This window comes from Dipodomys merriami, unplaced genomic scaffold (genome assembly GCF_024711535.1).
Source record: "Dipodomys merriami isolate MVZ:Mamm:240054 unplaced genomic scaffold, mDipMer1.0.p SCAF_10, whole genome shotgun sequence".
Taxonomy (NCBI): domain Eukaryota; kingdom Metazoa; phylum Chordata; class Mammalia; order Rodentia; family Heteromyidae; genus Dipodomys; species Dipodomys merriami.
Window position 1 is genome coordinate 45,766,549 of NW_027202271.1, and position 27,241 is coordinate 45,793,789.

Consider the following 27,241-nt stretch of genomic DNA (forward strand, 5'->3'; position numbering starts at 1 on the left):
CTTTCTCGTCTCTCCCCTACCCTCCATAGGTATTAAGTGAAACCTTACCAGGGACTGTTGATTCTGGCTCCCTGCCCCAACCAACTTCCCTTCCATTTTCTAGCTATCTTCTATCTGTACCTTCTCCGGTAGAGAGCAAAGGGTGCTACTCCCCCCACCTCGGACCCCCCTCCCCCCATTGTTGAGGAAAGGCTGTGATTGATGTATGATATGACATCATTCTAATTCTGCTGTTTGTCACCACATGCTTATCACTGTAAGGCAGAAATGAGCCACGCCATGGCTTATGTCTTGTTGCCAAGAAATTTACATTGAAAAGATTCTTTCTTTCTCTTCCTTTTACACTTTCGTATGTACATTGTATCTTCTGCATACAATCTAAATGGACTCTTTCAGGAACATTCCTTCAGAAAGAAATTCAAGAATTCAGTTTAATATACACATTTAGAGTAACTTCTGTGGGCCTAGCACCATGCTGAATACTGTAGGATACACTACTGGTTTTATACATTCAAAAATGTGTTTGCTGAGCAACTATAGTACACTACACAGGCAGTAAAAATGTGTACCCTCCTGTGGCTTACATTGCAGAACTTAGAATATTCTGGAAGAAGTGAGATTCCTTTCAAAGATTGTTTTCCCCTGTTTTATTCATAGAGAAATTTGTGGCTCAGAAAGATAAATTTGAACCCAGGCAGTCTGATTTAAAAAATTTGCAGTTTTAACCACTACCCTACATGATATAATTCAAGTTGACTTGAAATAAATGTGAGACCCTAGAATATTGACACTAAGGATCCATCTGGAAGACAAGAAGTTTGTATTGACTTCTCAGCATTAAGCTGTCAAGAGAGACTAGAGCTCATCATAGTTTATTAAATCATTTAAAATTGTACCTCTACTTAATGAGCATTGACACAGAGGAAAGAGAGGCAGGACATAGCATGGTCAGAGAGAAGGTGTGAGATCCAGGCCAGGCTGAGCCTCTTCTCCAAGAATGGGAGAGCAGAGAAAGCCTGAGATGGGGCATGGAGGCTCTGAGGAGAGCCAAGCAACAGGAATCTCACATTCAAGCTGAATCCTCAGAGGAGGGTGAGATTGGGTTGCTGGGACAAGTTGGATTCAGAGCAAAAGCTGCCTTCCTTGATCCTGGTGATTCAATCCCTCTGGCCAGTTCTGAGCCACACTCAGTTTCAATAGCCAAGAGTAATTTGGAAGCCAGGCACTAGTGGCTCACGCCGTGTAATCCTAGCTTGTCAGCAGGCTAAGATCTGATGATCTTGGTTTGAATCCAGCCTGGACAGAACAATCTATAAGATTCTTATCTTGGAAGTGACGCTGTGGCACAAGTGGTAGAGTGCTAACCTTGAACAAAAGAAGCTCAGGGACAGTGCCCAGGCCCTGGGTTCAAGCCCTAGGACTGGCAAAAAAAAAAAAAAAAAAGCCTCTTACCTTCAATTAACCAGCAAAAAGCCAGAAATACAAGTGTGGCTTAAGAGGTACAGCACCAACCTTGGGCAGAAGAAGCAAAGCAAGAGCATGAGGCCCTGAGTCCAAGCCTTAATACTGGCACAAAAAAAGAGAGAGAAAGAGAGAGCGCCATAGCCTTGAGCTGAAGAGCTGAGGGACAGCACCCAGACCCAGAGTTTAGGCCCCATGACCGGACCCAAAAAAAAAAAAAAAAAAAAGAGAGAGCGCCAGTGGCTCACACCTGTAATCCTCGCTACTTAGAAGGCCGTGATCTGAGGATCACAGTTCAAAGCCAGCCCAGGCAGGAAAGTCTGTGAGACTCTTATCTCCAATAAACCACCAGAAATCCAGAAGTGGTGCTGTGGCTCAAGTGGTAGAGCGCTAGCCTTGAACTGAAGAGCTCAGGAACAGCACCAAAGCCCAGCGTTCAAGCCTCACAACTGAGAGAGAGACAGAGACAGAGAGACAGAGAGACAGAAAGGCAGAGAGAGGGAAGAGGGAGAAGAGAGGAGAGGGGAGAGAGGAGAGAGGAGAGAGAAAAGAGAGAGCAAGCACACAAAATCTGGGGCATGACCTTGACCAACACCCTCCCCACCCCACCCCTGCTGCTGGGGCTGGGTAAGGTTAGGTCACTAGTTGGAGAAGTGAGTCCAGGTCCATCTGTCACCTTTTCCTTGGTGGTCTCCATGTCTCTTGAGGCACTGCTGACTACTGAAAGTTTTTAGAACCAACTGGAGGGTAATCTCAAGTTCCTTGGGGTCTGTGCCTTGGGGTCTTCCTGACCCTCAGGAAGAGCATGGCCTAGGGGGCTGCACATCTAATAGATCATCACCTTTTAATGGCATGGAACACTTGCTCTGATTTTTCATTGGCAGAATTGTATCTTGCTATTTTCTTCCCATATTCACCTCTGTTTACACTTTCTTGTCTCCACTGTAGATTAACTCTCTGCTCAATTTTTACATTTCATCAATACACGTTTCTCCCATCTTCTTCTCAGTCATTAATAAAGATGTTAAATAATTCTGAACCAAATAGTCACCCCTGTAGGGCCCTACAGGACACTTTCTTTTAATTAGTTGTGCTACCTTTCATCTCTCTCCTGTCCTTTGGTTTCAGATTTCCAGCTGGTTTTGAATCCATGTGACTTTTTATCTAGTCCTGTTTGAACTAATTTCATGAGTGAAAATCTAAGAGATGTTTTACCAAGTGTTGATTCAGGTCCAGGCCTACAGAGAGCTCTGTTCAGATTCTTTTTTAGAACAGATTAATAAAGTAGAATCTGGTCTTAATAAACCAACTATTCCTAATGTACTTCTTTCCAATAGTCTTTTCAATCATCATGGCGTTTTCCCCCCTTCATTTATATCATGGTAATTTGAATTGTATTGATGTCAGATTTTACAAAATTCACTCTTGCTGCCAGGAATAATCCTCTCAGACCTTTCCAGAGATAATTCTTCTGAAAGATAGTAAAGGATGTGCTATTTCTCATATCTTATAATGACTTAGTTTTTTTTTTTTTGTTTTTTTTTTGGTCTGGTCATTGGGCCTGAACTCTGGGCCTGGGCACTGTCCCTCAGCTCTTCAGCTCAAGGCTAGCGCTCTACCACTTGAGCCACAGCACCTCTTCCGGCTTTTTGCTTATGTGGTGCTGAGGAATCGAACCCAGGGCCTCATGCATGCAAGGCAAGCACTCTACCACTGAGCCACCTTCCCAGCCCCATGACTTAGTTTTTGAAACAACAAGAAGTGATCTAATTAACCAGTTTCCAAAATGCTTTTTATATAAAATATGCAGTGGGTTAAACTCAGGAGAGACCAGAATTCATAATAGTTTATTAAATCATTTAAAATTGTACCTCTACTTAAAAATAACAATTGCCTTTAAAATGTAACCTACAGGAAGTGAGCTACTCTGAGGTTAACTGCTGGACACCACAGGACTTTGGTGGTTACCTTCAATGGCATTGAGGGAGCTCTAAAAAATCCTCTTTGTGTGGAGCTCACTCAGGGTTTTAAATTAGCCCTTCTATGTGTAATCTTGATTTAGCCACTTCACATTAGACTTGAATTCAATTTCTGGTGAAAACATACCAGTGTAGCAAGCCTGTTATCTTAGCCCTTAGAGACCTGAGGTCTGAAGAGTCTGAGTTTGAGGCCAGGTATAAAAAGACCCTATATCAAAAATAGATATAGGGCTGAGAATGTGGCTTGGTGGTAGAGTGCGCACCTAGCATGCAAGAAACCCTGGGTTCAATTCCTCAGTACCACATAAGTAGAAAAAAAAAAGCTCAAAGTGGAACTGTGGCTCAAGTGGTCAGGGTGCTAGCCTTGAGCAAAAGAAGTTCAAGGACAGTGCTCAGGCCATAAGTTCAAGCCTCAGGACTGGCCAAAAAACAAAAGCAAATGCAAAAACAAAAGCATGTGTACACACACACATACACACACACACACACACACACACACACACACACACACTAAAATAAAAAAAAAACAGATCCAATAAACTGAGCATATAAAACATTTGTGGAGCAATCCTACTTTATCTTTTTGCTTTTATTGGAATTTTAAAACTCTATCAACAAATATAGAAAATAATGTATTTCTGAAAAGTGTTGGCAATTATAAAGTGCAGCCACATATAGTTGCGTATTTTTCAAACATCTTGTATACCTGCACTATGTATTTGGGGGACCCTCTTGATAACTCTCAGCCTACTCATTAAGATGAGGAGGAGTTCTCCAGCAAACAAAGGACAGCTAATCTGACCCTCAGACAGTACACAGCAGCATCTGCTCTCCGTGGTATGCCAGGGCTGGATTCCATCCTAGACACCAGTGGAAACTTCTCTAAACAATAAGGTTTCAAATGAAATCCTTTTGAAGTGGCAAAGCTGTCTCTACTCAAGGGGAAATAAAAAGTTAATAAGACAACGTGGCAGGTCCTCAGATAGCGTTGGTAGAGCCATTTAAGGAGCAAAATAAAACTCCTTAAAAATCATTTTTCCCCATTAGTTCTAAGGCTTTCTTTCTCCTCTACAGAGAGCACGAAAGTAGCATGTACTTGATATGTTTGCAGTTTCTGCTTCAGCAGACATCCTCAGTATAGATATAAGGAGGCCAGAGGATTGTCTAGAAAGGAAGCAAATCTGAGCCTCCTCATTGATTAGGAATTAAATATAATCTGCATTAAAGTTTACTCTTAAAAACATGCTGGGTGTGGTGCTGCATGCCTGTAATCCTGGCAACACTCAGAAGGCTCAGATCTGAAGATTGTAGTTAGAAAGCCAGCCCAGGCGGAAAAGTCTGTGCATCTCTTATTCCAATTAACCACCTAATAAATTCTACAAGTGGAGGCATGGCTCAAATGTAGACAATAAGCCATGAGTGAAAAAGCCAAGTGAGAGCATGAGGCTGCGTTCAAGCCCCACAACTGTCATACACACAAATAATCCTGTCTTGCCTCTCTAAGAAAACTGGTTCTTCTGGAACAGGGTTCGCTAATTATTTCTATGAAGAACCCAGAGTCCATAATTTAGACTTTGCAGTTCTGATGGTCTTTGTTGACCATCTACTCTAACACTAGAATAGGAAAGCAGCCAGAGACTATGCAAATAAGTGTTTATGAAATTTAAATTTTATGTGCTTTCATATACCATTTTTTCATAGGCCAAACAAACAAACAAAAAAAAAACCAACCAAGATAAGTAGAAGACAGAATTTGGACCACAGGTTCCCATTTACCAACCCCTTGCCTAGTGCATTGATAGGTCATGTGCTCCTCACCACCAGATTGCTGTCCTAAGGACCCTGTAGGTGCTCAATAAATACTCACTCACTTAGCTGTGACCGTGCAAAAGCACAGAGGGAGCTTTGGCTATACAACACACACACACACACACACACACACACACACACACACACACTTGACATTTGCAAGGGATTTATCTTGAAGTTGTTGCTAATCCCCCCATTCCAAGTACCACTCTAGCAGATAATTTCCCCCATAAAATGCAGTCAAGTATAACAGAATAATTAAAGTGACCCTTTTAGGCCCTTAGTGATTCAATAAATACAGGGCTAAAGTCTTTTACAAAGTGATTAAAATAAATTCTGCCACCAAAATCAATTCCCTGTCACGTTACATCATCAATGAGGAATTTACCACCAACTCCAAAGCCAATCCATAGTGATAATGAATGATGGTGGCCCATCTCCACACAGCACCTGTGTAAGCCAAGGAGGGAAAGGGCGGACAATGGTTCCAGTGGAATGGGCGGGCCCGGCAGCCCAGCAAGGTCATCCTGATAAGCATTAGACAGGCAATGCAGCAGAGCTGGCTCAGTCACCTCAAGGAGCAGGTGTTGGGCAGATGCTGGACATCACAAAATCTTTCCTATAGACTTAATGTCTTCCTGCTGTGCTTTATCTTCTCAATGGTTGCCCTCAGAATTTATGGCTTAACCAAATACCACATGATTACGCATCTCGGGACCTCAGGGTCATTTTCTAATACCAAGAGTGTGCATACGAAGGTCATGCATGCCAAGAGCTGCAGTCTTAGAATCTTGTATGCTATTTTGGCTGCCATGCTGTGAACACAGACTCGCTGGGAATGGTCTACACAAGAACAGTCATTGTGCTTATAAACTGAATCGTTGAATTGAAGCCCCTTTGTACAGCTACTTAAAAATATTTTTTTAAATAGAAAGGACAATAAATTGACAGAAATGTAAGATAGTAGCATTTCTAGGAGATTAGTGAAAGGCATTCCAGATTGATTTGTCTTGAAAAGGAAGAAAACTTCTTGCTATCAAATAGACACTGTTGGTATTTGAGAATGGAGAAGTTAAGTGGCCTTTGCCTCTGTGATCAGAAGCTAGATAACTGATGACTCCAATGCACTTACCGTTGCCTGAGAAAGCAACTGGGTAGCAAGGAGGAAATCTGGTATCTACACAGCGTGGAGAAGACAAAGCTGGCATCAGTAATCCAGGTATCTAATTGTTTGATCCTGGGAAACAGCTGGTGGATTTCTTGAGGGCTTTTAAAAAAATTCTTTTTCATATATTCCTTGATTTAAATCACTTAACTGCACAAACCAAACATACAAACTAGTTTCCAGGGATTAAATTTCCAGGAATGACATTTATGTCAACTTAATGATGAGTCGGTTGTTGGCTTACAGTCAGAGGCCTTTTTTTCCTGTTGGTTTTTTTCCTGTTGATTTTTATTTCATTTCTGCTTACCTGGTGAGCCTCAGGAGGCTGTAAGGCAGTGAGTGTTTCCTAAACTCAAGTAATATCTCACTCCTCAGACAGAATGTCAGATTCTTCAACTGCATTTTCAACTGTCTTGTGAGACAAAGACTAATTGGTTTGACCTCATGCTGTTGCGTGTTGAGAGACACGAATCTTCAGCCCTCTTCCTTGAATTCATTGATTTCATTAAACACTGTCTGCTTGTGTTTGCAAAGTGTTGTAATTTCCCAGTGATTTCTTCGAACCGTAGCACATCAACAGATTTTTTTTTGGAACAATGCCATTTCTAAGCTTGTGATCTGGTGTTTTAATCTTCTGTTTCCAATAGGTCTTCTACATTAAGACCATTGAGCCACAGAAAATATCGACCTTAGGGAAAAGTAACGTGATAGTTACAGGAGCAAACTTTACCCGGGCATCAAACATCACCATGATCCTGAAAGGAACCAGTACTTGTGATAAGGATGTGTGAGTTGAAATGCTAAAAATTGATCCTTGGTAATATAAACTAAAGCTAACAGTAATGCCAAAGAGTATCAGTGTGATTAGAACATTTCTATAGTCGAATGATTGTCTTGAATGACAGTGGGCAAATGAGGCTGAGGATTTGATGTGACATAATTCCAATAAGTAAAATAATTTTTACAGTGAATCTGAAGTTCATTGTTCCCAACCTGCTTCTCCCCAAATATCTCAGTATATGATCATTTCACAGTGTTAGCTATTAGAGGTCTTGAATCATTTTCAAAACATAATTAAGTATAGAGAGTAGCAAATGTTATTGTTAAGATGATATACTCAGCCAAGAACCAGTAACTTGCACCTGTAATCTTAGCTACTTAGGAAGCTGAGACTTAGAAGATTGAGGTCCATGGCCAGCCTGGGCAGAAAAGTCCTTAAGACTTTCTAATTAATCAGCAAAAAGTAGAGCTAGCAATATGGCTCAAGTCATAGGGACTAGCTGAGCAAGCAAGCAAGCCAAGGGAGTAGATAGCGCACATTCACATACACACAGGCAGACAGATGATGCACCTAGAAAAATTGTTGCAAACATTGGAATTTGATAGAGTATTTTAATGGAATAACTTTAACAATGTGCAACCCTAGCAATATTTTGAAATTATTTTATATAGAAATTTTGTTTAATTTTTTTTGTCAGTACTAGGGTTTAAGTCAAGTTTGCTCACCTGCTTGCTTAGCTGGCACTCTACCTCTAGCCCTGCTTTTGTATGGTTATTTTGGATATGTACTCTAGCAGACAATTCTGCCCTTACTGGCTTCAGGTCTCAGCCTCTGTGTAGATAGGATTACAAGCATGAGACATTGATGCCTCGCTAAGATTTTCTTCTTCTTCTTTTTTTTGCCAGTCCTGGGGCTTGAACTCAAGGCCTGGGCACTTTCCTTGAGCCTCTCTGTGCTCAAGGAAAGCACTCTACCACTTCAAGCTTTTCCTGTTTATGGTACTGAGGTATCAAACCCAGGGCTTCATGCATACTAGCATGCTAGGCAAACACTCTACCACTAAGCCATATTCCCAGCCCCTAAAATTTTATTTTTTATATTCTTTTTCTCCTTACTGATTTGAATTTCATTTCAAATAATTATTAATATAGCTTTTAAAAAGAGAACAGAACATCCCAGACATAAATACCTACCCAATTGTGCTACTCAAATTCCATGATTTCTATGATTTCTTGTCCTCTAACTGATCCTAGCAGTAAAATTTTTGAAAGTCCAGTGTATTACTGATTTGTGTATGTACACAAGCACATGCTTGAGCCCATACTGGGGACTGAACTCAGGGTCTTTTAGATAGTTTATTCAAGGCTGATGCTTAAGCACTTGAGCCACAGCTCCACTCCTGGCTTTTGTGGTTCACTGGAGATAAGAATCTCATGGACTTTCCTGCTCAGGCTAGCTTCCAACTACCAACCTCAAGATCTCAGTCTCCTGAGTGACTAGGATTACAGGAGTAAGCCACTGGAACCCAGCCTTCATTGATATTCTTGAGCAAATTGTTACTCCCCTCAACACAAATGTAATAATAATAACATGACAGATCATTTGAGTTTTCTGCTTGTTAGCTTTCATAAGTTTAGACTAATTTGAGGTAAAAAGATGTTGAGGACTACATGAAATATAATACTGAGCTTATTTTCATCATGCAAATACATTTAAGACAATCTGCTGAAGCGTGATGTTTTGGTTTTTAACTACTAAAACAGATTTGTACAGCGTTCTAGTCTGCCATGCTTATTTAGTGAATTTTCTGTTTTAATTCACTTGTTTCACATCACTGCATCTCCTTCTCCTCATAGCTGTAAATGTGGAAAATATATGCTCTAATGAGAAAAGCAAGTCCTCACTGGCTTGCCCAGGTTCTGCTTGGTACCAGAACAATCTGCTACACATTAGAGACCGTATCTATGCAGCTTAGGTATTTTTTATGCCATTTATCCTAGCTAAATACCTTATTACAAGAATCCTTCATTGTGCATAGCAAAATCTATGAAGTTAGACACCTGTGTGTTCACTGAAAGGCAATCAGCTTCGCTGGAAAATAAGTCATTTTCAGAGCATTGACTTGTTTCTGATTCTTTATCTTCTCATTTCTATTCTGCATGTGCCTTGAGATACACCTTTATTAAATTAAATGACTATGAGACCTTTCTGCATATAGCATTTCAGGAACCACATCTGTTGGTGAACCCAAGTTCATGAGCAGTCCACCTAATCCCCAGTTAATCCTATACCTGAGCTCTAATCCTATGCCATAGTCCTAAACTCTTGGACTATGCCATTTTAAAAAAAAAAATGAGTGATTATTTTGAAAGCAAAAAATACAAGTATAACAAGAGAATGACCTACATTTCCACCTGTCTCCTTCCAAAATTTATAAACTAGTTTGGAATCAGTGCTCACCCATTTGACAATGCACTTTCTAAGAGTACTAGTAGATTCCCTAGTAGCATCTTCAAATGAGCATGCTTCAGACAGCCCGGTCTTGATGATGTGTGTGTGTCAGTAGGTCACCACAGACACAGAGAGGACAGCGCCTGCTGGGGCCCTGGCAGCTCCCATTCTAGGAGCTCCTGAGGAGGCAGCTTTCAACCTGCTGCCTGCTGATCTGTGGTCCTGGGCTCCTGGTGTGAGCTCTCTGCTCTTTAACAGAACTTGCTTATCTTCTGGTACTGGATGCCAGCCTCCCAATGCTGGGCGTGGACTTCTTCCTTTTTAAAAAACAATATTTGCTATGGAGACACTCAAATGAATACAAGAGAGATGAGTGTGATGCGCCTCTTTACAAAGCTCCAGAGGTGATCAACATTTTCCCAACATTAAAAAAAATCTATTTTAGATGCTTTTTGGAAGGGGTATGGTGAAGGTATACAAGAGATGGAAATTTTTCTTCAGCAATGCTGGAACTTGAACTCAGAGCTGCAGACTCTCTCAGCAAGCACTGACCTGCTTAAGCTGGTCAGTCTTTTTGCTTGTAGTGTTTTTTTGAGATACAGTCTTTTATTTTGGGGAGGGAGGTGTGTCCAGGCTGGCCTCAAACTTCAGTCCTCCTATTTTTGTTTCCTGAGTAGCTGGAATCACAGGCTTGGCTGGGGTTTCATTCTAGGACAGGAGTTTCTTAAAAGCATATACCAAGTACCATATCCCATCACTTATAAAGTACTCTGGTAACAGATGACATAGGCTACAAATTAACTATAATTTCCTTATGCAAGTCAGTATCTATTCTCTGTTCACTTACTACCAAAGCTTCTAAAGGGCAATGGTTACTCTCCCCTCCTTCTGAGGGAAGTACAAATAAAAAAGATAAAATTGCCAAAGAAAGAGGACCCCAGATCTACATCCAAGCCTCCACCAGGCAGGCAGCCCTTGATCTATCAGAAGTTCCCAATAGCTCTGGGCCTTGTAGTCTGTGCAGTTCACATGCTGTTCCTTTGGGCAAAGCAGCTGAGCCACCTGTCTGTGTCATGTAAGAGTTCCTCTTCTCTCTCATTCTAGGATACAGGTCAGCCATGTGCTAAATGACACCCATATGAAATTCTCTCTTCCATCAAGCCGGAAAGAAATGAAGGACGTGTGTATCCAGTTTGACGATGGGGACTGCGCCTCTGCTGGAGCGTTAACCTACATTGCGCTGCCGCACTGCTCCCTCACAGTTCCTGCCACCACCTGGATCAGGTATTGTCTCCGGTCGCCTCGCTCCCCTTGTGGGGAAGGGGCGTCTGTATAACCATCATGGATTTCCTGCCAGTCCATTCAGCAATGGTAGCCCTATCAAAATTCCTCTTAGGATTATTCCTAATGCATACCTGACAAGCTGCTTGTTCCCGTTGGTCACATGAGCCCTGTGAGCACATCCTGTTTTTCTCTTAGACATGGCTGCCAGGAAACTCACAGCTCAAATGTTTGTTCAACCACAATAACTATTCTTAGCCCAGATTTCTGCTACAAATCTGTGACCCTCTGCCTGACATGTCATTCCAGCAAGTGATAAAAGGCTCCTTTCTGGTATCTTTCATTTGATAACTTTTAGAGTCAGCTGTTTTGAAGGAATGCTTTGGGGAAAATAATGGGAGCCGTCGGAAGGAAGAACGGTATCTACACTTCAAAGATAACTCTTTAAGTGAGATATGGAAATTCCAACATAAACTCTTCCAGATGAGTCTAATATATGAAGGCAAAGAAAGTCTCTCCCTAGTCAGATTTAAAATTCACATTTAGATTTGGAAATACAGCCTTAAAGAGACTGTCTTTATTTAACACAGCATGAAGCTAATTTTCAAAGTACTTTCTAGATAAAACTAGGGACAAAGCTTTGGGAGGATAAAAAAGAAAAGAAAAAAATTCGCCTCTGGTATTGAAGATTGAGAGGTGGCTGTATTAATTTGATAAAGCTGAGATAACAAAATGCCACAGACTGGGTAGTTCAGACAACAGACATCTATTTTTTCCCTTGTGTGGAGCTAGAAGTCGGAAGTCAAGGTGCTGACAGTGTTTGTCTCTTCTGAGGCCCCTCTCCTTGGTTTGCACATGGCTGTCTTTTCCCTGACCCTTCCCATGATCCTCCTTCCATTTATCTTCTTCTTATAAGGATGGCAGGCACACTGGCTCACCTCAAGACTGCATTTATCATTAAATGAACTCTTGAAGGAACCTATCTCAGATTGAGAGTATGGTTTGGTGGTAGAATACTTGCCTTGGCCATGCAAGGCCTTGGGTTCGATTCCTAACACTGCCCAAAAGATTTTTTAAAAAAGTTCTGTCTCTATATTCAGCCTCATTTTGAGATACTGAAGATTAGGGGTCCAGCACACAAACTTAGCAGCCCATTAGAGTAGCACAAGAAAATGAAACTTTAAGAAAGGCTGTTGCATGCCACCTCCCTCCTCTGAGCCATTTTTTCTTCTATATATAAGAGCAGACATGGCCCTCACCATGTTCCTGGTATACTATTGACCTGGTTAATTCTTACCACAAACCTGGGAGGCCTACAAGGGGCTGAGAGCAAACTGAACCATGAAGAGGAGTCAGAGGGCATGCTCGACTGCTTAGTGGTTGGACCCAGGATGCTGTCCTGTATCACCACAGGATTCTGCTCCTCTGTGATATGAGAACTCCTGAGTGTTCTGCTGCCCGGAATGTACTGAGCCTCTCTGTATTCTCCCCTGCTCCAGGTCTTTGAGATTTGAGCAAGAAGCAGCACTGCAATATGGCTTCAGCAGAAGAAGCTTGAGTTGGTTTTCCAGTAATCACAAGGGTTGGCAGGAGCCCTGGGTCCTGCTACCTTGTGGATTGAGGGCTCAGGCCCTGTGTCATTTTTCTGCCCTATCCACAATCCTACCTCCTAGCCTTATCAACAGGGGTTCAGTCTAGAACCCACATACTCAGACTCTTGTCTTCTGAAAAAAGGGTCTGGTGACCTCTGGGAACAGGGACACCAAAGAAGACAGAGTAATGGACAGCCCACTGGCCACTTTGCTGGTATTAACAATGCGTAGAGAATGTGTGCAGCCACTTGACGTGGCTTTGATGAGATAACTGTAGCCTCCTCACACACGTTGAAATGTGGTTTCCCAAACAAGAATTTATATTTCTAATGTCATTTATAATTTTACCCTGTCCAGAGTGTTCCCTGCCTCCCTAAATAGAATATAATTGGTAGGTTGAAAGTTTGATTTGGAAAATTGCTAGATGGAAGAATCTTCATCGAGATTAAACAACAATCAATATTCTGTTCAGTGAAACTTTGTCAAGGTTCAGTTGATGATCTGATTACATGTGGTAAAAGGCACAACGAAACTCAAATTCTATTAAAGAATTTGGATATTTTCCTAGAGTGGAAATAGAATCGGACCTGAATTTTGATGTTTATGTGTGGTAAAACCATGGACTTGTGGCCAATATTTGAAGCTTCAAAAGGCTTTAAAAAATTGTCTTTGGTAAAGTGTCTCTCAGGTATTACGGAGTTGAACATTAAATGTGAATTAAGTGATGTTTATAAATGCAAAATGCCTAACTACTTAACCTTCATCATTGCTTTTTTTTTTCCCTTGCAGTGGTGGGCAAAATATAACAATCATGGGCAGAAATTTCGATGTAATTGATAACTTAATCATTTCACACGAGTTAAAAGGAAACATGAATGTAAGTCTTGGGCTCTAGTAGCTATTTTCAGTGGTAATTTTGTTTGCCTCACACAAAATGTGTTGAGGGTATGTTTTATTCCAATGACTTGGTATGATAAACCTTTACCTATTGCACGGTATAGAACGGCTGTGCTGTAACTGGCATAATGAGACCTCATACTTGTAGTTGGGTATTTCGGGTTGCCAAACAGAGGAAGAGAAACGAACTTGCTATGACAAGACCTGCCATTGGCTCCTGGTGTGATTTGTGGCAAGTCCCGTTAATGAGACAATGCTGTGCATCTGGGTGAAAATGTTTCATGGAGGGTTGAGGTGTGATAAAGAACGTTTCTGTGAAGAGTAGGTGGTGTTTCCATTTCACACAGAGCAGGGGCGAGTGCAGGAAGGTGAGATGACTTACCACATTCCCATAGGTCCCATCATACTTCTCCTTCTTGCCGTTGTCTCTTGGACCGGGTTTGGTGTGCCTTCCATCGACTCTTGCCTTCGTTTGCTTTCCATCTTCCCTCAGTGGAAGCTAGGAGGGGTCTGGTCCTCACCCATGGCTCAGTTCTCCTGAGAGAGCCTCATGATGGAAGCTTCTGATGCCAGGAGTTTTGGGGGGTGGGGTGCGGTGTGATGGACAATGCGGAGCCTCGAAGTGCACTGCTAAGCACTTCCTGAATGTTCTTCTCCTTCTCTCTTCCCCTTTCTCCCTTTCTTTAATGTGAAGAAAGCAACCTCTCTGGGGCCTCCCTTGACCACTTCCTGACAAGGCTGGCCTTAGACCTTGTTCTTCTTGGGACCAGTGTGGTTCAGGCCTAGATGTGGAAGAGCTTTCAGATCCATCACCCTTACCGTATTTTCCTACGTACATCCACTCTGATGCACTTCAGAGCCACTTCCTAGATCACCCTATCTGATTCTGGACGAGGGCCTGGCTCTCCCTGTCTGACTCTGGGCCATGTCTCCATGATGCAAACATATTCCGTTGCATAGCTGGTCCTCTGAGCAGAGGAATGGCCTGAACTTGCCTTCCCAAATACTGTTCCCGGATCAAGTATAATTTATTGATTACCTACTTTGGGCAAAAATATCTTGCTGGGATTAAAGGTAAGTGAGACAACATATCTATAGAGAGATAGAAAGTTGGCAGCACAAGGTGATAGGAGATACTAGGTCCTCTGATCCTTTCCAACTCAGAAACCCTAGTTATCCACCTCGGCCTGGTACACTGGTATTTGGAGTGGAGTAGAATGGACAGGACTGGATGTGGGTGGTGGGGTCTGGAGGGGGGAAGCAGCAGGAGGCCACTGCAGGTTTAGAGGACAGGTTTCTCACCTGCTCATGACTAGAGTGTCCTCAGCCCTGTTCAGCTGGAGCCTTGAGAATGGGTCAGGAATGGGTGAAAGCAGTGACTGAGACTACATTGGACCATATTAAAAACTTTGCCTTTAACCCAGTAGTAGCCCCCATTGCCCTTGGGGAGCTATTGAAGGTCTTTGAGCAGAGAGAGACATGGGTACAGATCTTGTTTTGGCAGTAGTACGTAGCATAGTTTGGAGACATTGTAAGAGGAGGAAGGATTGGAAGCCCAATGAGGAGGCCCATGCCAATGTCCAGGCATGGCTGAGATACCAACAAAGACTCAGCCCAACAATCCACTGGACTATCATCTCAGCAGGGTGGGCCTAGTGGACTGGCGATAGTGAGGCAGAGAGGGTCAGCTTCTCTTTGTAACATTATCGTCTAAGGGAAGGTGGGGTGGCATCATGGGAGCCAGTGAGAGCACCAAAGATGGAAACGTGAGCACCTAAGGACCGAATCTGGCAGCTTCCTCCTTAGGAATGCAAGGAAATAGAATGGCCAGAGAAGGCAACTGAGAAGTTGCTGAACATTAGAGCAAACAAAAGCATTAAGGATGTGGGAGCTGGTTACTAGTATGGATTGAGGGGTCTGGGGGGGTAAGAAGATGGGACCATCCTGTTGCTTGTTATCTTACTGGAGGATACAAGGCCAGCTTGGATTTGTGGCTCCTGAGGAGGTGGAGATATGGTCCAGGCTGTCATCTGAGCATGAGAAAGCAAAAGCAATAATCAGGGCTGGAGTTTGGCAGGGTACACGGATAGAAGGGAGGGTTTGTGTGTCCAAATACCAGCCATCTGTATCAGATTCTCCCACTGGGCCCTATTTTTTTTACTCTTTCTGATACTCTGGTATTAAGGAAAACAACAACACAAAGAATCACACACTAATTTCCATGAGTTTTTGTTGACCTTCTTTCTTATTGTTTTGTCCTATAGTGTTTGGGGCCTAACCCAGGGCCTCAGGCACACTAGACAAGCTCTCTGCCACTAAGATACATCCATCCCCAGCCCATACTTCTTTCAGCCTTTGCCATTTATACCCCAGCTTTCTCTCCTTGTTTCTCTATACATCTGAAAATGACAATATATTTATGTTAGGGGTCAACATTTGTGCATTACTTCCAGGTTTCACACTTTTCATTTCCTTGGAGAGTTACTATCCCTTTGACTTTTCTTTTCTCCTATATTCTGTCATGCCTGAAAAACCTTTTCCTCCTTGTGGCTAGGGACTTCTGCTAACGCTCTGTGGAAAGTTCCCCAGCACAAAGTGACTCAGCTCAGGCAGCCGCAAACAGGTCAGGTGCTGGCCTTGCTCAGGGCTGAGCCCTTCTCCTCCCTCCCTGAAGTGGCCTGGATTCAGTCAGGCTGATATGGAGGATATCCAAGCCCAGCATCTTTCCCTTTTCCATCTTTTCATCTTTTTGGTTTGAGACCTTTGTACCTGATGCTTTTACCCATTGGTTAGGACGCTACCAACTGAGCCCCACCTCTAGCCCGTCTTCCCCTTTCTCTAGCCTGCTTCTCTCTTCATCACTTCTCTTCCATTGCCTAACTTTCTGACAGCTTTCATTCTTGTCCATATGATCAATAATGTTATGGATAATCAGCATGTATTGAATGTTCCTGGGCACCAGATACTTTCTAAGAATTTGTGCACATGATCTCATTTCATGCACACTCATTGAATCAAATGAGCCTTTATCTCAATTTAATTTAGAACTAATTTAATCCTGGCAGGTCAGTAGTGTTGTACAGATGAAGAAATGATGGGCAAATAAGAAGTTTGGGCTAGGTGCTGGGTGGCTCACACATGTCATCTTAGCTACTCTGGAGGTTGAGAGTCTAAGGTTTAAGGTTGAAAGCCAACCCTGGCAGAAAAGTTCATGAAATTCTTATCTCCACTTAACCAGATAAACAGCCAGAAGTGGAGCTGTGGTTCAAGTAGTAGAGTACCAGCCTTGAGCATAAAAGCCAAGCTAGAACAAGAAGCCCTGAGTTCAAGCCCCCACTACTGGCATTAAGAAAAGAAAGAAGGGGGGAGGGGGGAGGCTGGGAAGGGATGTGAAGGATAAACAAAGGAGGAGGCTGCAATGCTTGGTAAGAAATGTACGCATTATCCTGCCCATGTAATTGTAACCCCTCTGTACAGTATGTTCACAAATAAAATAAAATAATAAAAATTAAAATTAAAAAAAAAAAGAAAGAAGAAGTTTGGTTGCCTGGGTATCTTAGCAATTAGAGATCAGTTTTGAGATCTTCCAGGTCATATTTTTTTAATCTTCTCTCCCAGGTCTCTAAATACTGTATATCAACTTTCTGCGGGTTTTTAGCCCCCAATTTAAAGAGTTCCAAAGCACGCACAAATGTTGCTGTGAAGCTAAGAGTTCAAGATACCTACCTAGACTGTGGAATGCTGAAATATCTCGACGACCCCAGGTTTACAGGGTATCGAGTAGAATCCGAGGTTGACTCAGAACTGGAAGTGAAAATCCAAGTACGTGCTGGTGGATGGGCCCTGCCCCTGGGCTGGAAAGGTGTCTTATGCTTGTGAATTTCCACAAGTATCCTCATGTGTTCCTCTCCTTTCCATTCTTCACAGAAAGAAAATGACAACTTCAACATTTCCAAGAAAGACATCGAAATTACTCTCTTCCATGGGGAAAATAAGCAATTAAATTGCAGTTTTGAAAATATTACTCGAAACCAAGATCTCACTACTATCCTTTGCAAAATTAAAGGTATCAGGAATGCAAACAGTATCGCCGCCTCTTCGAAGAAAGTTAGGGTGAGTCACCTGGAAGGCCCACTTGCTGCCCTTACCTGAGTTTTGCTAATTCCCTGGCTGTCCAGGGAACGGAATCTTTTATGGATCTCTAGATCTTCACTTTAAATAGAAGATAAACAAAGCTGGTGCTGCCAGCCGAAGCATAATTCCTCCAAAATAGCTGGCGGAATGCATCCATGTGGTTGTTTGAATGTCAAAGCATTGAACACACCATTGTCTATAATCCTAATGAGTCTTGATCGCTTTTGTTCTAGCCATACATTTAGACTGTAGCATCTGCAAGCAGCATCCCCAGACCCTTTAACAACTGAGCTGTCACTCTTTCCCTGAATGCAGAGGTGACGTATCTTAGCAGAAACCCAAAATAGGGGTGTCTTTGGCACACCCAGGGTAGCACTTCAGACACCAAATAATCTACTGGTTATGATTACTTCCTCCACCACTTAGACTTTCCTGCAATTCACCTTTTCCCTTCATCTTTGAGGGACCCATCGCTGGAGTGTGTCCTACCATAAAGAGCTGGGACAACTAAGAAGGAACATTCTATCTAGTGTTTGTGAACATGGTACATGACGCTCTGCAAGATCTTTGTAAAAAATGCTTTATTGACTAAAAGCCAGTGGCTCACATATATCATCTTCACTACTCAGGAGGCTGAGATCTGAGGATCACATTTAGAAGCCAGCCTGGGCAGCAAAGTCCGTAAGAGTCCATAAGAGTCCTATCTCCAGTTAACCACCACCACCAACAATAACAACAACAACAAAAAAACTGGAAGGAGAGACATGACTCAAGTGATAGAGCTCCAGAGATGACTGAAAAAGCCAAGTGAGACCACAAGGCCTTGAGTTCAAGCCCCAGCACTGACACACAAAAAGTAACAAAAAAGCTTTCTAGGCCTTGGGTGTAGAGCAGTGGTAGAGCACTTATCCGGCATCCTTAAGGCCCTAGGTTTAATCTTTAGCACTGAAAAACAAAAGGCTTTGTGATCTATAGTCATAAATAATTGGATCAAGGATAAAAAAAAAAAAGAACGTAACAGAGTTGAAGGCAAAAGAAATACTCAGATATCCTGCCTAGCTGGGCCCCTCTTATTTTTTTTCCACCCTGGGAGAAACTACTTAGAGAAATTACAGCACTCAGCCTCCCTGGTGCTAATGGTGTCTTTTGTCCCATCAGGTCAAACTGGGAAACTTGGAGCTCTATGTTGAGCAGGAGTCCGTTCCTTCCACGTGGTACTTTCTGATCGTGCTTCCGGTCTTGCTGGTGGTTGTCATTTTTGGTAAGTGCCCTGTGTAATTTTATCTGAGAAGTGAGTCCCTGGGGCCACTCTTCAGGCAGGCAGGCGGTCAGCGGTCAGGGCGGTTTGCTTCCATTAAGTATTAATGGGTTAAAAACCCAAGTCAAAACTTTAGGACGTACATGTTGAGGGCTTTCTGAGGAAAACAATGTTCAGGATGAAGTTAGATGACAGATAGTATCTTGGGGTTTGGGAAATGTCATCTACTTTACTTCCTTGGTTTTTTGAGTTGTGCTGAAAAAAACAAACAACATCCTCAGTATCTCCTTAGAATTCTCCTGGGATTGTGAACTTTCAGGTCTTGGCTATCTCATCCTGCCTCTTAATACCCCTCCCTAAATACAGCCTCTGGCCTTTACCTGGACCTGCTTTTTCCTGGCAGAAGTAGACTTTGGAAATGTAAGCCATGTCATCCATAGTAGTGCACCTTGGTTTCTTGGAGCACAGGGTCCTCTGGCCATTGTCACTGGCCAAATCTGGCTCCCCAGTGTGTTTGCTTGAGTTTTTAACTTTTGTTTTTTAACTTCAAAGATGATTATATTTTAAAAATTAAGTAACTCAAGTTTTAAAATTTGTGTGTGTGGGGGAGTTTGAATGATTTGAATGATTGGAGCCCAGTATATTTCCATAGAGAAGACAGCCTGTGCTTTCTGAAGTTTTGCCATACTCTCCACCATTCCTAATATATCACCGAATTACTCAACCCTTCTATGTACCTGGTCCTTGCAATAATTCAGTTTGTGGCCTCTGATTCGGAGCTGCTTTTCTTTTTTTTTTTTAATTTAATTTAATTTTATTTGTGAACATACTGTACAGAGGAGTTACAATTACATGGGCAGGATAATGCGTACATTTCTTACCAAGGATTGCAGCCTCCTCCTTTGTTTACCCTTCACATCCCTTCCCAGCCTCCCCCCTCCCTCGGAGCTGCTTTTCATTCTATTGTCTCTTCTTCTTCTTTCTTTCTTTTTTTTTTTTTTTTAACAAATTGTAGTACTTTGTATTTGTTAATATAAGGATTATCTTTCTAACATTTTTAGGGAAATAGAGGGCAAGAGAGGGAAATACCTGCTTGCTCCTTCCCTCATCCATCCATCCATCCATCCATCCATCCATCCTTCTACACATTCATCCATCTCTCCATACATACATCCATTTCAAAATCCCTTGTTTTTATTGTTTCTGATGATTGTGAAGAAAAAGTTTTTGTGTATGAATAATTGGCCAAAGTTTTCATGTACACTTTCCAAAGAACCTGTTTTGCCCTGTTGATGATTTTATATTTTTTTTCTTTTTGATCTCCCCAAGTTGCCCAACTTTGTCCATACATTTGGAATCTTCTGTGAGCTTTAAGTTTAATTAAATTAATTAATTAGGTTGTACTGGGGATTGAACTCAGAGTCTCATGCTTGAGAGGTAGGAGCGCTATCACATGAGCCATACCTCCAGATTCTTTTTCCATTGGTTATTTTCAAACATAGGTTTCACTTTATGCTCGGGCCAGCCTATGCTTTGCTCTTCCTACTTACGCTTTCGTGAGTCACTGGGGATAACAAGTGTGCACCACTGCACCCAGTCATTGCAGTTGGAATAACAGGCATGTGCCATCGCGCTCAGCCATTGAGTGGAATGGAGTTTCATAAACTTTGAGACACAGGCTAACCTCAAACCACAATCCTCCCATTTCTGCCTTCAAGTAGCTAGAATTACAGGCTTACGCCACTGTGTCTGGCTAGACTTAATATTTTAATCAAGTAGTAGCTTCATCTAAAAAACTTATTTAGAGTCCAAATGTTGGTTTGTGTTTCATGACCTCACTGATATTAATCAGCCTTGTGTACACAAGCCTCACCAGAGAGTCTTGTCTTCTAGGTGGCTTACTAGAGTCCTGTGGTCTTTTTCTGACCTGTGCATGACATTCCATTCTGCTCCCTTCAGTTGGCTTATAGAGATTGTTTCTGTACCTTAAGGTAAAGTGTTCTAAATATGGTACATTGTTTTGCTTGTATCTGCAAAGCCCTTTCCAATTCTTATTCCCTGCTCACCCCCCACCCAGCATATTCCAGCAGGCATGTGTCACCAGCAGCTTAAATATGCACTTTAGTCCATCATTAGGGAAAACACTAAACACACCTGGCCAATGCCTGCCACCTACAGAGCATCTCATTGACTTGTGCCAGGAATAGCTCCCTGCTGTGTGGAGGGGCCTGTCAGCTCCCTGTGCCTGCCCAGGCTAGTGCTGCTCGTGGTGCAGCCTGAGAAACCATGTCTCACTGACACTTCCAGAGAAGGGAAATTAACTGCCTTCTCAGCCCTTCCTGGGAGATGCACAATGCATATTGCCAGCATCTTGAAGAAGTCTTGTAAAGAACTGTACTTGATTTTTTTTTTCCTCTAGCATCATTCACTGATTCGAATGATATCTACTGATAGTGGAGTCCTTTAATCATGTAATTTCTATTAGAAGAGGAGAGATTTCCTAGCATAATAATGAGAGCTGACAACTGTTGAGTACTTACACTTTGGGGTGTGTGTGTGTGTGTGTGTGTGTGTGTGTGTGTGTGTGTGTGTGTGTGTGTGTGTGTGTGTGTGTGTGTGTGTGTGTGTGTGTGTGTGTGTGTGTGTGTGTGTGCGTGCGCGCGCGCGCGCATGCACGTTCATTTAGTGCGTATGCATACATGGGTACGTGTACACATGTACCAATACTGGGGCTTAAGCTCAGGGTCTGGGTACTGTATCTTAGCTTTCTCAATGAGGGCTGGCACACAGCTCCACTTCCCTTTTTTGGTGGCTAATTGGAGATGAGAGTCTCCCAGACTTTTCTTCATGGGCTGGCAGTCCTCAGATCTCAGCCTCCTGAGTAGCTACGATTATAGGCAGTTCCTGGCTAAGTACTTATTCTTTTGAAAGACTTAAGTTTTTCATATTTTTTGTGTGTTTGAACTACTTTCCATATGCCTCTCAACATAATGGTAAGGTAGACACTCTTACAGACAAGACACAAAGAAGATCAGCAATTTACCCAAGATAACATAAATGGTAAGTAATATGCACATAAACCCAAGCTCCTGAATCCACTCGGTTTACCTACTCAAACATAGGGTTGGAAACAAGATGAGATAGAGAAACAGTGTTCAGATATTGGAGCTCTTGTGGCTCCCCGGTTGTGTCATCCTGTTAGAATTGTGCAAGTTCGGCTTATGTATCCATCTGGTTTCCTTCAGCATTTGCCACACAACTTTATTTCTCCAGGGATGTTTAGAAACATTGAAAAAAAACTATAGAACAATATAAGTGGCCTGTGGCTGGAGGGAAAGTTGACTTACTTCATTAGTTTTTAGCCAGCTGGGATCTTTGGCTACAAGCGAAGGTTATTTGATTTAGTTTTCACTTTTAAAATGAGTGGAATTTTTTTCCCTGTTGCATTTTAGCTTCGTTCTCTTTAGAATAACAGTCACTGGGAAAATTTTCCTTTTATAAATGGTACTCTCTACTCTGATACACTCTCTCTCCCTCCCTCCCTCCTTCCCTTCTTTTTTTCTCTGATTTCGCCTTCCCTTCTTCCCTTCCTCCCTTTATTTCCTTTTCTCATCATCTTGCTTGTAACACCGAAAAGTGAACCCAAGAACTCATGCTTGCTAGGTAGGCACTCTACCATTGAACCATTTCTCCAACTTTGGGTTTTTTTTGTCAGTTGTGGGGCTTGAACTCAAGGCCTGGGCGCTGTCCTGGAGCTTTTTTCACTCAAGGCTAGTTCTCTACCACTTTGAGCCACAGATCCACTGCCAGCTTTGATTTTCTTTGCTGGTTATTTTTGAGATAGGGTGTCGCTTCCTACCCAGGCATGTGTCTGGGTGGCATCTGTCTAGAGCAGGGCTGTCTTTACAGGGGTGCACTACCACATCCAGCTCTCCCGTAGGGAGTCTTGTGACCTTTTTTGCCCAGGCTGGTCTCAAACCATCCTCCTCCCAATCTAGCTTCCCAAGTAGCAAAGACTAAAGGTATGAGCTACCACTGCCCAACCTGCTTTTGTTTTTAAGTTCACACATCCATCTGAGCCAGCATCTCTGTCTCCTCAGCTGCTGTCGGGGTGACCAGGCACAAATCAAAGGAACTAAGCCGCAAACAGAGTCAACAGCTAGAGCTCTTGGAGAGTGAACTTCGGAAGGAGATACGCGATGGTAGGCTCCAAACTCTTTATTTGTAGAAAAAAAAAAAAAAACAAGCTCATTTTACTTTTATTTTAACTTTTACCCTTACACGGAGAGGGCCACGTAATGAGAACTGTTTGTATAATAGGAGACAACTGAACAGCAGGACCTGGGCCGGGCTTTGTGTTTTATTTCAGCTCTTCTCTGCAGCCAACCAAGTAATTATCTATTGTTTCTTCCTTAATGAAAACCAAGGTCATAGTCTGTGTTAGACAAAACAGCAGAAGATCTTATCCATTGTGCGTGGAGTTAAAATATTGCTCTTGGGATTCTGTTTTGCAGGCTTTGCTGAGCTTCAGATGGATAAATTGGATGTGGTTGATAGTTTTGGAACTGTTCCTTTCCTTGACTATAAACATTTTGCTCTGAGAACTTTCTTCCCCGAGGTAAAAGAGCATTGATCATATTTCTAAGGTTGAGTCTTGAATAATAATGAAGGCGCTTAGTTCCAAGGAGATGGTAGATAATACACTTGGCGCAAAATACTGGCTTAAGTTAGAGCTAAGCAAGAAAGAAAATAATTATTAATTGCATTGATTAGAGTATAAAGCCAAGCAGTGGGTCACTGGTGATTACTCTTTGTCTGGTAACGAAAACCTAGGAGGGACAGAAGTTCAGAGTGATGATTTTTGCTTTATTTTACTACCAGTGTGGAACTGAATTTGTAGCTGGGAAGTGAGCTAATTCATTCAAAAATCAATAAATTGTGGGCTGGCTAATTTGTTGTGTTTATCTGCCTGACTTACATTGCAGCTACTAGATTATTCACTATTACTTCTCAATTGGAAATGAAAAGTAGGACCAGCCAAAGGGGAGGAAATCAGACGTGTAAAGAATCTGAGTTGCTACCAGGCATTTTTAGCAATGTAAAGTTGTAATGGGTTCTGCTAGGCAGTTTTTCTTTAACTCAACACTGGGTATTGTCCTCAGTTAGTAGAAATAGCTGCACAACATGATTGACTAATTGCTCTGGATCTGCAAGGGGTAGCCTATGGAGCCCTTGGGGTTTAGATCTCACCTCTGTTCTGACACCTCCATTTCCTCACCCACCCACCCAGCCTTCTTCATTCACCCTCCCAAAGCCTTTGGCAAGGTCCGCACTCATCCTGTCTCATCACCTCGCGTCTTGATACCCCAGCTCTGACATATTGCTTCTGTTCTTCTGGTCCAGAATTGGTGACCACAGAGAGACCCAGCCTCTGAACACATCAACTCTGATGACCGTATCTATCTAAATCTAGACTTTTAACCAAAGCCAGAAATCTCTCCAGGCCGATGGAGAGAGAGAGAGTTTATATCATCACCTTACCAGAAACTTTTCAGCTACATTTGGCCAGAAGCCTAGAGTTCAGAAACCCAAACACATGTAGTAAGCAATTTTTTTCTATAATTCTAGAAGCAGACACCATGCTCTGCGATACTGGGTCTCTAGGTTGAGTTACCTTCATGAGACATTTGCTGTATATTTGGGGCCAAACACAATCCTTTGTATTGTATTCAAGAAGGCTATAAACCAAACTTCAGCTTTTTGTCCTTATATTTTTAAAAACTTACCCTCCAGCAATTCCAGAGACCAAAATTGGACATTGGCTGCCATAGCCATTTCTTTTCTTTTTTTTTCTTTTTTTGGTCAGTCATGTGGCCTGAACTCTGGGCACTGGCTCTCAGCTCTTCAGCTCAAGGCTAGCACTCTACCACTTGAGCCACAGTGCCATTTCCTACTTTTTCTGTTTATGTGGTACTGAGGAATTGAACCCAGGGCCTCATGCATGCAAGGCCAAGCACTCTACCACTAAGCCAGCTTCCCAGCTGCATGCCATAGCCATTTCTATGGCAGCTGTCTGGAGAGGGGAGGCCGAAGAGGAGAGGCCAAGTTTCTGTGTCAGGAAGACATATGGGGTCTCCACAAAGGTTACCTGAAAGAGTCCTATTTCCCAGCTCTCTGAGATCCCCATTAAGAATTTAGCAGCAATAAAATAACAAGAGATTTCAACCATCAACATGAGTACTGTGTGGGCTTTTACAGTTAATGATTGCCCTTAAGTGCTGAATAGAGTCATCGGTAGCTTAAAAAAAGAAATGTTCCTGTCTTCTAAATTCTGTAATCAAAAGCAAGACAGATTGATGAGTGTCAGAGAACTCTGTTGCAAGTTGAGTGTCTCCCAAAAAAAAGTGCTAGCAACAGTGACACATTTTAGGAAAGAGAAATAGTTGTAAGGAACCAAAATGATTTAATTCAGAATTATGTGTAATATTGAAAGGCAACTGGAAAGCCATAAAAAGAAATCATTGAAAGAGAGGACCTAAGGAGAAACAAGTATAAATTTGTCTACAACCTATCAAGAAAAACCTAAGCCACAATTGAATTTGTAATAATTAAAAGAAGAGAGCAACATTATATTGGGACACTGCCATTTAAAATGCATGTCAGGCTTCAGATAAGCCCTCATATTAATTAAACACTTTCCTGATTGATTGGGAATTAAGTCTTTGGGCCTGGAGCCTGGGTATTAGAGGAGGGCTTGATAGATCAACCTCTACCAGCCAGTAGTAGGCAAAACAGAGGAATTGTTGGCTCCTAAAAGAGGCTAAGTGATCACCAGCTCCCTGCTTCTTGGCCCTACTGCCTGGTCTTGGCTTTAAAGCTTTGCTTTTCATTAGATTGGCTCCTTTCTCTGCGTTTCTGTTTCTCTGTCTCTATCTCTCTGTCTACCTCTGTTTCTGTCTCTGTCTCTCTGTCTCTGACCCTCTGTCTGTCTGTATGACTCTCTTTCTCTCTCTCTCTCTCCCACCTGAAAGTAGGAGAAGAAATAAGGGTAAGCTGAGGATCTAATCTCCAGAAAGAGAGAAATTTGAATGAAAAGAGGAAAGAGCCTTGGAATACAGTCAGTCAAGGCAGCATTTCACTAGTTAAAGTTAAGAATCAACGCTGTTAAACTGGTCATTTAGATGAAGTTGATTCAGTAGGAAAGTATTTGGGACTGGAAAATGCAAATCCAGGCCTTGTTTTACTGCTTTTGACTAGGGGAGAAGTCTATGGTCAAAATAGTTCAAAGTCTTCTCAAACTATTCTTCATTAAGTTTACTTTATTAATTTATAAAAATAGACCTACAGTTTCAATTATTACAAAAAGAGAAAGGAAAAAAAGATCTCAGTGTTTATGTTTTTCATTAAAAGTATTCCTCAATATGCTTTTCAAATATAATCATTCATTCCAAGGAGATTTATGATGTATTTTTTAACTCAAACGTTCAAGTTTATGTTCGGGAGCTACATAGCATAATACATAGAAACACAGTTCCAAACCAGTGGGCTAATAGCATTGTGGTCTAGCCTGCCACAAGTTAGGAATAAGAACAGTAATAGCTGGTTTCAAGCACTTACTCTGAACACTCATTCACATCATTTTCACATTTAGCCCATGAATAGGAACATTACTGTCCCCATTTTACAAATGAAGGAAGTGAAGCACCGAGAGGTTAAATAACTGTCCAAAGTCACATGACCAATATATGGTAAAACCAGGACTGGACCCCAAGAAGTTTGGCTCTAGATTCTATGCACTGCATTCTACCTTTTCTTGATAACGTTGCATATTGAGATAGCAGGTGCTACTTGGCTATAAGACTGGTGCGAACTTACCAGTAAAATTCAAGATTTCTCCTTACAAGGTAAATTGCTTGAGGAGTAGTCTGCCATTCACATGAACTTCTCCAACCACCTCTTTAACTTTTGAGTCAATTCTTTTTTAAAATGTGAAGGGATGGATACCTTCACTTACCCAACAGGAGACTGATGGGCAGTAATATTTATTCTGCTTAGAGGCTTTCTGAATTCACTGGTGTTTCTTGAGAGCTGAATAATTATTTATTATGTATTGTAGAGTATGCATTGAGCATAAGCCCAGGGTCTCTTCAGATTAGCAAATAGCGACTCTACTTTATTAAAACAGACTTGGGTATTATAGCAAAAAATACATTCTTCATTTCCTTTGGATGTTATGAATAATAAAAGTGTCTCCTTCCTCTCAGTCAGGTGGCTTCACACACATCTTCACTGAAGATATGCATGTAAGTCTCTAAGTTTTCATTTTTAGCCCAGTGACTGCCTGACTCTCACAGTGCTATCATCATCATTATCATCTCCATTATGATTATTTTGAACTTTTATTGTGGGTTTTTTGGATCATGAATTCAATAT

At 42.0% G+C, this 27,241-nt stretch overlaps 1 protein-coding gene across 3 annotated transcripts in view; it reads left to right on the top strand.

The window, feature by feature from the left end:
• The window catches only part of Plxnc1 (plexin C1), a 151,474-nt gene that overhangs the window by 81,292 nt on the left and 42,941 nt on the right, over nucleotides 1-27,241 (top strand). For 2 of the 3 annotated variants that reach the window (XM_069990080.1, XM_069990097.1), the window contains exons 10-18: nucleotides 7,062-7,201; nucleotides 10,751-10,930; nucleotides 13,309-13,396; nucleotides 17,035-17,238; nucleotides 17,344-17,529; nucleotides 18,709-18,811; nucleotides 22,909-23,010; nucleotides 23,323-23,426; nucleotides 27,073-27,111. In XM_069990080.1, the coding sequence (XP_069846181.1) occupies nucleotides 7,062-7,201; nucleotides 10,751-10,930; nucleotides 13,309-13,396; nucleotides 17,035-17,238; nucleotides 17,344-17,529; nucleotides 18,709-18,811; nucleotides 22,909-23,010; nucleotides 23,323-23,426; nucleotides 27,073-27,111 (1,146 nt within the window). The remainder of the gene's footprint in view (nucleotides 1-7,061; nucleotides 7,202-10,750; nucleotides 10,931-13,308; nucleotides 13,397-17,034; nucleotides 17,239-17,343; nucleotides 17,530-18,708; nucleotides 18,812-22,908; nucleotides 23,011-23,322; nucleotides 23,427-27,072; nucleotides 27,112-27,241) is intronic. The other variant, XM_069990088.1, reaches the window with a different exon arrangement.